This window comes from Vanacampus margaritifer, chromosome 10 (assembly GCF_051991255.1).
Source record: "Vanacampus margaritifer isolate UIUO_Vmar chromosome 10, RoL_Vmar_1.0, whole genome shotgun sequence".
NCBI classification, from domain to species: Eukaryota; Metazoa; Chordata; class Actinopteri; order Syngnathiformes; family Syngnathidae; genus Vanacampus; species Vanacampus margaritifer.
Genome location: NC_135441.1, coordinates 18,225,772 through 18,238,857, shown reverse-complemented (window position 1 = coordinate 18,238,857; position 13,086 = coordinate 18,225,772). Strand labels below are relative to the sequence as shown.

General features: G+C 37.8%; 1 protein-coding gene across 5 annotated transcripts in view; it reads left to right on the top strand.

The window, feature by feature from the left end:
* diaph2 (diaphanous-related formin 2) overlaps positions 1 to 13,086 on the top strand; it is a 421,729-nt gene that overhangs the window by 362,149 nt on the left and 46,494 nt on the right. For 4 of the 5 annotated variants that reach the window (XM_077577699.1, XM_077577700.1, XM_077577697.1 and 1 more), the window contains one exon: positions 682 to 747. The exons of the other annotated variant lie outside the window; for it this stretch is intronic. In XM_077577699.1, the coding sequence (XP_077433825.1) occupies positions 682 to 747 (66 nt within the window). The remainder of the gene's footprint in view (positions 1 to 681; positions 748 to 13,086) is intronic. 5 annotated transcript variants of the gene reach the window in all.

The window sequence follows — 13,086 nt, the reverse complement described above, 5'->3', positions numbered from 1 at the left end:
CTCGTTTCAATGCTCTGACATGATCAAGTAAAACCAACTGTATTTTCTCATATCGTGGCTTTCCAGTGTTTGTATTAATCCAGACATGTACTATGCATTTTTATCAGGGATGTTCAATATTACTTTTTTTCAGGCCAATATCACTCTAGTATTCACTAAAACTGACTTTTCACAAAAATTTTAATTAACACAATTGTGAACAAATACCTTCTTCTTCTTTTTTTTAATAATGTACTCCAATCCCTAATTATTTTATGCCCAATGCTAAAATGTTTAGCAGATTGCAAATAGCTGCATGTTTTTTTTTGTATGTATTTGTTTAACTCAATCTTTACATATGCTAAATTTGGATGCATCACCCATCATTAAAATAATTATTGCCGTACCACCTGGGCGACAAAGGTAGAAAGAAGTCTATGTATTCAAATCATTTTATTGGAGAGCGGCATCTAGTTTAGCGGAAGCCACTATTTGAGGAAAAGCAGTTGATGTTTTATGCTTAATTTCACTGTTCAAATTCCATCTTTCTTTCTTAGGGTTTTGAATCAATGTCATGGCATTTTATCTCTTCTGATGATTATTTCTGGGAGTTTCATTCTTGCCAAAACAAATTTCCTCTAACGCTGTTTTCTTTTCCTCTGATCTCCTTTCCCTTCCACTTCATCCACCACATTTTTCCAGGTGATCAAAGTCCTTCCAGTCCAGGCTCTCGTTGGCCCACCGCTAACTATGGTTACCGAACCCTAGGTGTGTGTTTTTAAGTCCCTTTTTTATATTCCATCTGCATATAACAGCACCCTGCCTCCCGCTGCTCTAATCCCGTCTGCGTATCTCACATCCTTCCTCGCACCCGAGCTGCTCTACAGCACCCAGAGGCCTTTGCTGAGCTGTTTTGCGTTGCTTTGCAAAGGCCAATGTTAAAATGCTGGATTTATACGCATATGCAAAAAAGAATGACACTAAAATGCCTCATGTGTAGGAAGTCACTAAATTTTTTTTTGGGGGGGGGGGGGGGTTGTGCTCAAGTCATCTCATGTCAGTCTCCTAACGTCCCCAGCGTAGGCATTTCTGTTTTTAAAAACCTTGTTGGCAGACAGCACTTTTTCTGTGTTGTGTTTGCAACCTTCAGCAAGTGTGTGTCTCTATTGCATATTAATTACTTTTACTCTAGCAAAAACCTGGCCTTTGTATCTTGAAAGGTGTCTGAACAAGTGCATATTTTTATGAATGTGTGCGCATCTAAAATTTCCTCAAGTTTATTTGGGCTAAATCGAATTCAACAACTCTGAACGAGCACTTTAATTTTCTGACTGATTGGTTGAATTGAGTTTAACTATTTGAGGGACCTTGGGAGAAGCAGCATGTAAAATATTTTGAAACTTTGCTTTAAATATTGCCAGTGTTGAATTTGCGTTAATGTAGAAGGAACCACCTGCTAAAACTTAAAAAAAAATTAAAAAATAATAACTAGAAAAATTCCCGCGGAAATTTGGAATGGGACTGCTCATTCTTTGGTAATGAGCTGAACAGTTTAAAATTTAAACAACCGGAATCGGTCAAGAAATGTGGAAGTTAACCATAATCTAAAAATATGTCACTGTCAATTTAACAACGCACACCCATTTTTGACTTGGAGCCGTCACGCGCCCCACATTCCATTGAGATTCTATGAGAGACGCACCCCTTGAACAAAAGCATCTCACGACTTAACGGTTCAAGATACAGATTCAAGATACAGATTCAAGAAATGGCTCGTTAGAACGGCAAGGGTTTGGGGAACACGAGCATGTTCTCATTTTTTTAATCGGATGAAAAATGACCAAATGAGAGCAGGTTGAAAACTTATGATTTATCAGAAATGAAGAGCGAAAGGCGCCTGAATTTAACATGGCAGAGATAGGCGAGTTGATCCGACTTGTCCGAGCTTAAAGGGAAAATAAAGGTACTAAATGACACCTTAGCCAAATAAAAGTTAGTTTGTCTGAAAGAAGACACTCGTGACTACAAAATGTGAGAATTTGACATCAGTGAGAAAAGATTGTGGCCATGGTGACAACTTGAAGTGAAACTTTTGACTTTTGGCAAGAGATTTGTTGCTTCCCGGCACTCTGGCTAATTGCTAAAACAGAGTGTGTTAAAATGCTATATGACTCACTGTCTTTGAACCCCCACAGAGGGGAGAGCTTTCATTCCTTAAAAAAAAAGCTAAAGACTAAAGATGGGAAAAATTCCTACAAAATGAGCTAAAATTTGTATCGGTCAGATAACGTATGCGTGCACAGCGTGTCTTGGAAAAAGGTGCTTGATGTGTGATTTTGTCTTTCCATTTCCCATTCATTCCTATGGCACTTTTTGGGGTATTGCGTCGCCGTGGTAAGTGGGAATTCCTAGAAAAATAATGCCGCACCGAGTCAGATCGAGCCGCATCGTTTGATACCTCATTTGTCCCGGTGCGATCTACGGTGCATTTTTGCAGAAAAATCCGTGGAAGATGATATAATAACCGCAATAAACCCATTTTTGTAGGATAGTAATATGTGCTGCTTGCTACGCTCAGCAGTCCCATAATTAATAAAGCAAACTCCACACAACTCATGAGAAGCCTGAATCACATCTGTATTCAAAACCTGGTGAAGCTTTTTCTCATTTATAGAATTCCTATGTATGGACTCTCATGAGATAGTTGGTCCACTTTGATGTTTTGTTTATCAATGCAATTTTGATACATTTGTTTGGCACTAGTAGTTAGGATTAGGGTTAGTTAAGGTTAGCTCCCAAAGAACTTTGCTTTTATATAAATTTGGGATGTCTGTTTTTAGACCCCAAGCATGATTTGGCCAACCTGAATGTCAAAGATAAATGTTAGCTGTTAACCTGATACATAATTTCCCACCATTTTTTGGCAGAAAAAAAAATACAGACTACCAATCAATTGGCCAATTAGGCTACAGTTGCCATTATGAAAACTCCGGTTTTTAACTTTCTGAAACCGCATATGATATTTAGTTTTTTGTCTGGTGAATATGTTCATATCGTAATTTTAGTGTTTAGCTTTATTGAGTTGCATATGACGATGATATCTGAATGTCAGAGATAAATGTTACCTGTTAACCTGATACATAATTTTCCACCACTTTTTGGCAGAAAAAAAATACAGACTACCAATCAATTGGCCAATTAGGCTGCAGTTGCCATTATGAAAACTCTTATTTTTTAAGTTTCTGAAGCTGCATATTATATTTAGTTTTTTGTCTGGTGAATATGTTCATATCGTAATTTTAGTGTTTAGCTTTATTGAGTTGCATATGACGATGATATCTGAATGTCAGAGATAAATGTTACCTGTTAACCTGATACATAATTTTCCACCACTTTTTGGCAGAAAAAAAATACAGACTACCAATCAATTGGCCAATTAGGCTGCAGTTGCCATTATGAAAACTCTATTTTTTAAGTTTCTGAAGCTGCATATTATATTTAGTTTTTTTGTCTGATGAATATGTTTATATCCTAGTTTTAGTGTTCAGCTTTAAGTGGCATATGATGCATATTAACGGTTGTTGATTTAATGTGTGTTTTTTTTATTGGGGGTGGGGGGTTGTATTGCCTTATCGATCTTTGTGTGGTGGTGTTTTAATGCTCCCTAGTAATGCTAAATATATAAGGTAGTACAACATCAGATGCTAAGAGAATGAATGACAAAATTCAAACAACAATCTTCTTTCAAGACTGTTAGAAAGTCCAAATTCCAAAATATCCTACTTGGAAGTTGAGAGATTAAACATCGCCTTTTTCAAAAAATAATTAAATTCACGCAAAAAGGCTGTACAGCCATGCACAAATTTCCATGCATAATTGTCTGTGTTCAATAGAATCATCTAGAATGCAAACAGTTAAATATATTTTATGTAGTACAGTAATTGTGTGGTTATTTCATTATTCACGCTTGGTTAATACATGGTTCAACATGTCTTGCAGAAAGAACTCAGCATTCCACTATTTATTTATTTATTTATTTATTTTCCAGTCAGAGGTCATAATTGTCCAATTTTCCGGAATTCAGCATAAAGACGCAAGAATAGGTTTTGAATCTTGAGATCAGATCAGAGTATAGTTGGACATTGCACTATTTGGCACAATGTTTTTCACTCCGAATGTGCAAGTTTAATACTATAATACTGAAGGAGTTAAAGCAGTTGATTCAGTCAGTGCACCAAATGTATCCCCTCCTACTTGTCGCGACTATTGTCATCTGATGCTTTAAAGCTTGATTAACTTAGCATCCTCCTCAGCAGCCCGCTGTAACCGAGCGTCTCTCTTTGCTCGCGTCAACGTAAGTTGATTTAAACCCAGCGAGTGTCTGCTTGTCGTCTTTCAGGCTGTACTCCCCTCCAGCTGACTACCGCCGGTGTCAGGCTCAACGCAATTCTTGCCGCTGCTGCCAGTCACAATTACGCCCAATTCCACAAGCATTTCCCATTTCCTTGTCTCCACTTTGTATGAGATGGAAAAGCTAACCCTGGAGGCTCCATGCATGTGTTATGCAATTACACCAGACAATCCTAATTCAGCTCTGAAAAAAATGGACAGATTGATGGAGTCTTGGGGAGTTTCTGAAAGATAATGCATTAAATACATAGTGATATTGAATCGGGTTGGTCTAAGACAAATGAGCATATGGAGGGGAAAAAAAAATCTACTTTTTTGGATAAAGTTAGGCTGCTAGATTTCCTCGCTTCTCCCCGTGGTAAGACGGTTACCAAGGTATCTGGCAGAAGATTGGCAGATTTAAAACACAAGCCCCTCATACATCCTGCTCCATCGATTTTCGGTCAGGGATGAAAGCCACAGACTCAGTGGGTCGTTCATAGTGAGGGGCATCCCAAAAGACACATCTATCAGATTTCAAAGAGAGGCAAGACAATCTTATATATTTACTGTCTTTTCAACATCATTACGTTCCAAAACCAGGGCTGCAGTCTCCGTTTCTTTCTGTGCTGTTATCCTGTTTCACCTTCATAGGTCAGTCCTTCAAAAGTTCCATTATCACTTCTCTATACTAAGTCTCTTAAGGACTTATTTAACATTGAACATGGGGGGCGGGGATAACTTATTCTCATTAAAAATGCAGGTGTAGCGATATAATTCTTACCCAGGTCATGGGATTTAAATCCTACTTTCTAATCTTTCAAAACTCATGCATTTAATTCAACAGTCAGTTCAGAGAGCCCCCCTCGTGTTTTTAATGAAGATGAAATTACCTAGTTTATTTCATGAAATTTTAAAGAAGCTAAAGTGGATGAATCTGCAAAGAGGCAAAACGAAGAGGCCCAAGGGAGGCATCTGATGAAAGATGCCGGCCATGGTAAACAACCCATTGTTGTGCTTTATCCCCCAAAGACATTTTGGGCATAAATAATCTTTCACTGCATATTATTGTAATGTTTGTTTTCTAAATGACCCTCATATTGCAAGCTATTTTAGAGTGGTCTAACTTTATTTCATATCATCATTCCTATAGTGGTTTTTAACCTTGGTTGGATTGAACACCAGTGGTTCGGTGAGTTATTCTCAGGGGTTCAGTGAAGGTCAAGACATAGACCCGACTCTTGATTCATGATTATATATCCGCTTGGCCATCATTGGCCGCGGGTGATCACGATACATCGCTTGGCCTATCTGTGCTGCAGGGAATGTGGTGCGCTCACTGTTGTGATGTCTTGTCGTGTGATTTGTTTATTGTTGTAATCCCTTCATACTATGTCAAGCAAAAAAATAATAATTAGTACGACGAATATGTGCAATGTTAATTTACATGTATATCGGAACATATGGTGTTCCACAGGGTTCAATTCTGGGGCTTCTGCTATTTTCATTTTATTTTGCTGCCCCTGGGTTCCATCTTAAGAAAACGGTGATGGTTGTTTTAAAGTGATCTATAAATATAGAGTTGAGTTGTGGGATGGGTGACAGCGTCCTAACTGCAAGATTTGCAATTCTAGCCCAGCACAACTCCATATCTAGCAAAACTAAAGGAACACTTCCTTAAGATGCACACAACACTTTTTGAACTCAAGGTGAAGAGAGCCAGAATCTGTTTTGTTACCCAGTAAAAGTAAAAAATAATTTTATTTTCAGTGATTGCGCATAAGCAACTGGTGCTTAGGTTCAGTACCACCAACAAGGCTAAGAACATCTTACAATATATACTGTTGGGATTCATTTGCACACAATGTATTCTTCTCTGCTCTTTTGCAACTTCTCTGGCCGCTCACTCATTCCCAAGCACGTATGACCGTTTCTGTTTGATATCTGAAAAGTTGAGAGCTAAGGCCTCCTCCGGGCGTCCACTCCTGGTGTTAATAGATGCTATTCATCGGAGCGGCCCTGGAGGCAATCCGGCAGGAAGTGGAGCTAACGTGATTTCAGACGAAGAGGCCCACAGGACTCGGTGCCTCATGCTGTTGCTTGGACGGCTTTAGCAGATTTGAGATATTAAAACGCAAGATGAGAGCAAAGCGGAGCTGTTTGAAATCTATCACCTGGTTCCCATAGATAAGGAAAGGTAAGGCAGATATATACACATGTGCGCCACTACTACTAACAGGTGATGTCCTCGAGCGTAGAAAAAAAGCCTGTACACCTTGCTTTGACCTAAAAAGACACTTACCTAAACCTGATCTTGGGAATTGTTTTACTTCTTTGTCGTAATATGTAATGCTGTGCTATTCAACTTCCAATTGTACTCCGTAACAGATTAATTGTGGGGTGCAGGGGACAATTTATAAATGACCTTTAGCAAACGTATTTAGGTCAAATTGTATTTATTTTCCAGAAAATATAATTTTTATTTATATTTATTATCATTACTACATCAGCATTAATGACTTTATAAATGGTGACTGAAAATTCGACCATTGAGATTGCAGCCAGACTAGGAATACAATACAATACAATACAAAATCAGGAAAACTGACTGGAGTTGTGAAATCCTGCCGGGGTACTTTTTTGTCTGATCCAAAAAGTGGGCATTTCCTGGGAAAAGAAGAATACATATGATCCCTTTTACATTCATCAATATACAAAAGTTCAGAAATTTAGTTTTGACGCATTTATCCCAAGCATTAAACTAACTTAGGTTTGTCTTAAACCTATACAGCACCCCAAAATTGTTTGCATAGCAAGCAAGCTCATTGGCGGAGTTAATAAAACGATAATTCCGCTCGGCCACCAAGAGGATCATTGATGCAAAAGCTACTGCGCCCCAACTGCTTATTGAGCCATCAATGAACTAGCTCCTACTAGCTTATGAGATCCAGTAATATCCTGGAGTGTATTCAGTGCCTCTTTTTTTTTTTTCCTGTGCTTCGTCTCCTAATAATATTGCTTCTCAAGTGTGGGGGCAGTTATGAAAGGTCACCCTAAGTGTAAATTGTCAATAGTGGATCAATTTCGGAGGGCAAATACGCTTTGGAGGTCCCATAATGGAGGGTTTTATCTTATTTTTACCCGGGGCACATCCACACAATAGGCTTGATATGGTTCATTCTGTGATGAATTCCTATTAGAGCAATAAATTTGCAGTGTTTAAAGCCAAAGAAATGCCCAATAAAGGGGCCGGCAGTAAGAGCGTCCCACTCGCTGATAAATAGCCTTCATATAATGTAATCCAGCCTGAGCCATCATACTTAGTGTTGAAAGATGAACAAGTTGCTTTGTTTGAATTAAACTTAATGCATTACTCATTAGGAATACAGTCGGGCCAGCTGATGATCAGATGGAGAGAAAAAAAAAGCAAATGTGCGTAGGTGTTGGACGCCTCTGCTCACAATAACAAACATGATTAAACACATCATAACCTTGTTTTTTTTCTCCTTTCTTTTAACCTCTCCTCACACAACATTATTTAGCCATTTTCGATTAGATGTCCAGATTGACGTTTGCATTTTGAAGAATCCGACGTTGTCAATACAGTCTGTCGACTGCAATGAGGAGGAATTAATTTGACGTGCCGGGCTTTAAAGTCTATTAACAGCAAATCAAGAGATGATTGATAGTGGTAATTCCAGTAGATGCCGATAAAGAGATCACATGTCAAAGAGTGATAAATTCAGGTTATCTGTTTGAAACAGGGATGCGGGGAACAAAAATGTCAAAGATAATGTATGTAATGCTTTTAGCTTGGAGGAGAATCCACTAGAACCCCTTGACAAGATAGTGGTTGTGCACTATTGTCAAGGTTTACAGTAAGTCTGAATAATGTTCTTTTATATGGAAGTGAATAATGTGTAATTGAAAAATGTGTCCTCTAAATTGAAGCACAACACAAATATCATGAAGACCGAACCCTGCTAAAAGCTTTATTAGAAAACATTCCAGCCACCCAATTCTGTAAAAACACAATGAAGATAAACAACACATGTCGGGAAGGTAGATGGGAGATTGCACAGTCCCAAAACCATGAGAATGTGTAAGAAATAATCCATTGCAGGGAAACTGACATATTTTACATTACAATATTATTAACATTCATATTAAGCAGAGGTGGGCACATCATTGAATGTTGAGCATTCGTCATTGGTCACTCGTCAATAGTGATGGGAAAATGAAGCTTCATGAAGCACTTGCAATATTTGTTTTACTTCTCTAGATGGTGATGTTTGTTTGAAAGATAATAGTTAGTGCAATGGAAATTGTTTACGTTTCCACTGCAGCTTTAAAGCAAGAGTGCCACCTAGAGGTGTTAAAAAAATATCACGAATGCTTCATGAAGCTTCATTTGTCCATCACTACTCGTCAACAGTTAGGATACTCTGCCGTCATCGTCAATCTGTCAATATTTCAAACCTAACCAAATTACCAAATTGTAATCATCAATCCGTCATTAGTCAGCGAAATGGGCCTCCGTCAATGTTTTCATCATTTGTCAGCAAAACGGGCATTCCGTCCGGACCTAGTTATTGGACAAAAAAAAACGTAAATTTTTCAGTTTCCCATCAATCGTCAACAAAATAGACGTCTGTCGTTGACGGATTGACGGACCTTCCGTCAATATTGCCCACCTCTGATATGAAGTGTTAAACCGAAAATACAGTTTGCAATGAAACATAAACAACAAAATAATGTTAAAGATTAAAAAAAATATAATAATAATGTAGAGGTGAATTGCAAGAAATGCACATCAGGCATGTGATCTGAACTCTATATTTTAGAGATATACTTATCTCAAAACTTCTAACCAAATTTTACATTTTGTCCACTGTAGTGTTCTTTGCACATTCAGCATTTGTTAAAAAGCTCCTGAGTGTGTTCATTTACAGTACGAATTATCTTATTTGAAGTGACTAGCACACATCTGCAGTCAATGGAGATCCAACCCAAAAGGTTACGATATCACACTACGCAGCCATATTGAATTAAGAAATTGTCGTACATGAGAAGTTAACGAAAGGCATCAGTGAGTATCAATAGTGAGGGCTGAGTAAAAGATGGAGCAGTGTTGATAAAAAGAGCGCGCTACGGCAACACTACACCGGTGCACTCCACCCAATCCATTTGAGCGTGACGATGCGTGAGTTGCTCCCGTAGACTAATGCCCATTTGCTGAGCTCTTCCCCACGTTTTATTTATTTATCTGTTTATTTGAGTCAGCTTTATTTATTGATGGGCCTCAAGTATATGATGGCAATCTCCATTTGCTCAAAGGACTAAAGACACTAAAAGGACTGGAGTTGGGTAGACATTTTACAGAGCAAAACAAGTCAATGGACACGGGTTAGCCATAGTTGAGGTTACCAATCTTTCGTTTTCTTTTTACTTTTGGAGTACGATGGTTTAGCCTTGTATGTTTTCGTCTTTTCTTCATATATTATTTTCTGTTTCTCTTTTTTAGTCTTCACTATACTGTACAGCACTTCCAACCGTATTAAGTCCCCTTTGCTGTCATAGTTGGCCATCAAATACTCACAAGTTTTTACCCTTTTATTTGCTTTTAATAAATCAACTTTTAGGATACGCTCATACATTAACACATTGTACGTTTGTTTGTGGCTTTTAATCACATCTTCCCTCGCTCGTGATAGTAACATAGGATGATGTAATTAGAGGCGTAGAGAGCGTAATTGTTGTTTATTCTCCAAATGACATATTTGCTGTTGTAAGCTACTGAGGGAACAAGCAAAGCTTAACTGCACCCGTGTGTGCAATTTAAGGTCATTAGCTTTGGAAGCCAATATTTCTAGCTAGAGGTCTGCCAGAGGACCTTTGGTCCACTCCTACAGTTGTGCAAAGTATGCCAGTTTGGAAACTTGGAGGCATAGTTTATCCAAGATAAAACTTTCCAAGTGATCTCATTATTATGAGATTTCTGGAAATGTCTTTTCACTGCTAATTCACAGTCATATTATTGTTACATTTTGAGTAAAGTCTTTAGGGTAAATCTCAAAATTTATGTATGGCTGGAGTGTAAAACAGCTCATCTGAGTGTACCAATGACTGGTGAATTGGGGTAAATTTAAAAGCTGATGTAATTGAACTGTTTGTAATGTGACTCCAGCTATTATTTTACTGGTCCAATGCACAAGAATTGGCTCTGGGTATTTTATAGGGGTGGGAATCTTTGAATGTCTCACGATTCGATTCCGAGTTTCGATTTAGGGGCGATTTATTTTGATTTATTTTTCAAAATGATTTGATTGACAATGATTTTTGCTTCAATTTATAGATGTGCAAGGAATCGTAATGATCTACTACAGTCTGACTCGCTAATGCTAATTAGCGAGCTACTCGCGGCACTTTTATCACTCAAAAGAACGGCTCCACAATGCAAAAAAAACCCAACTTTTATTGGAATAACTTGATTGTGACGTGTTCTTTCTACTCTCTAATGTGGCTACAATTTAACAGTGTATCAGACCGCGTGGAACCACACTGCCCCTAAGTGGCCAAATCGAGTACAACATGAACAGCGCTCCCAATAAAGGCACGCACAAACGAAGGCAAGACAGTATAAAATAATTTAAATAAGTGATCATTATCACATTAAAATCATAAGGCATATATTCAATGTATTAGACTAGACAAAACTAAGAGTGGCTAATAATCATTATCATACATTATCGTCATTAGGGACATAGTAACTAATAAGACCTGACAAACTGAAAATGGCTACAAATATCAATCCAAAGGATATAGCAACTGCATAGCAACTGACAACAAAACACAATGACCGCATGACCCAAGCCAAAACACCGTCAAAACAGTCTACCTTCATTAGATTAGGATTAAGCAGAACGATTTAGGCCAAGTATGCATAAATTGTATGTGTTAATGTACTACAGTAATGTGAGTATTTCAGCATTCTATACATGTCAACATGGAAGCAGATTATTTGTAGAACATGTTAACGGTCCAGGGTTTCCTCATAATGTCCATTAGGTTTGCTTTATAACACGTCTCCCCCTGAAGGCATTGCCAGCTAAGTAAAGGATGAGGCAGCACACCGCATTACCTCAACTACCCCCCCCCCCCCTCTACATCCTCTCTAGATTACTTCCTTTCAGTTGCTAGGGTCACTCTTGCCTTGGGGTGGATTAGGCCAGATTGGCGCTCAGATGTTCTTTTTAGATTCCCAACCACTAGGGAAGGTAAAGTTTGTTCAGGTTGGATCCATACCGAGTTTCTTATTTTTTATTTTTTTTTTGATGATTTGGGGGTGTTTATTTGTATGTTGGGAAGGTTTATGATTAATTTGTCAGGCAGGCATTTGACCTGATTTGTTAAGGCCCATCGTGACTCACAAAAGTTTGACAAGAATTTCCAGCTAAATATTCACGCATCCTCGCACAGACAGACAACCCCTTTCTATTCAGTGTCTAAAAATAGTATTCCATCATTGTAAATATTCAAACACTATACATTATAATTAGTGGGACAGCATGTAAAAATTATTTATGGCTCTGCATTATTAATGGCATCCATGCCCTTTTCTCGCTCCTGAAACCACCTTTAATATGTTTCCCAAGCAACACAGTGTCTAAGATATAGATTTGCTGTAAAGGTTTTATGATTGTAAATATAGCAGAGGAAACAATCCTCTTATACGTTTACTGGAGTCTGTGGAAGCTAAATAGATGATGCTGCTTATAAAGTGAGAATAATTGAACAAGGGAATCAGTCAATGAGTGAAGGAGCGGCTTGATGGCGCAGATGACAGCTGGTGAAAGCAAGAAAGACTGATAAGGCAATATGTCATATTGCTACATTACTGTCTGTGCACATGCACTCTCATTTCATCGTGATTCCTATTGTCACCAGTCGACTTGCTTAACATATTAATCTAACTAACTCGAGGTGTTAAAAAAAATCGATTCGGCAATATATGGCGATATTACAGTGCGCAATTCTTGAATGGATTTTTAATATGCGGACGAATGAATGTTTAAACATCATTTTTTTTAATGGAAATATTTAGGGTTAGGGTTCACATGTTAAACATGGAAGAATGGTATTTTAATGGAACATTAAGCCATAATATTTTATTTCAAAGCTGTTCAAACATAAAACAGATTGCAACAGATTGTTCACAGAGGTTCACGGTTATAAGCCTGAAGTTTTGGATAAATAAATAATTGTTCATACAAATCTTACAGTGTACATGTACAAGTTTACTGATGAGTATTTTCTAAATTTGAGTAAAAGAAAAAAATCACAATAATCAACTTATAGATTTGTGTCGGGATTAATCGGTATCGAATGGAATTGTGACCTATGAATCGTGATACGGATCGAATCGCCAGGTACTTGACAATTCACACCCCTACTACGAACATTATACATACTTCAACCCACAACAAAACAACCCTCATCTGGCATGTGTTTTCACTACGGGTGTACCAAAAACTGAAAAATGTATTTTGTTTTAATTCAAAAGATGTGAGTGCGTAGAACCGAATTGAATAGAGATATATCAAGGTAGATATTGAATTATCTTTTGTTGGACTGATGTATCTTAGAAGTCTTAATGGACAAATGAAGCTTCATTAGGCACTTGTGATTTATTTATTTGTTTACTCTTCATATAGAGAA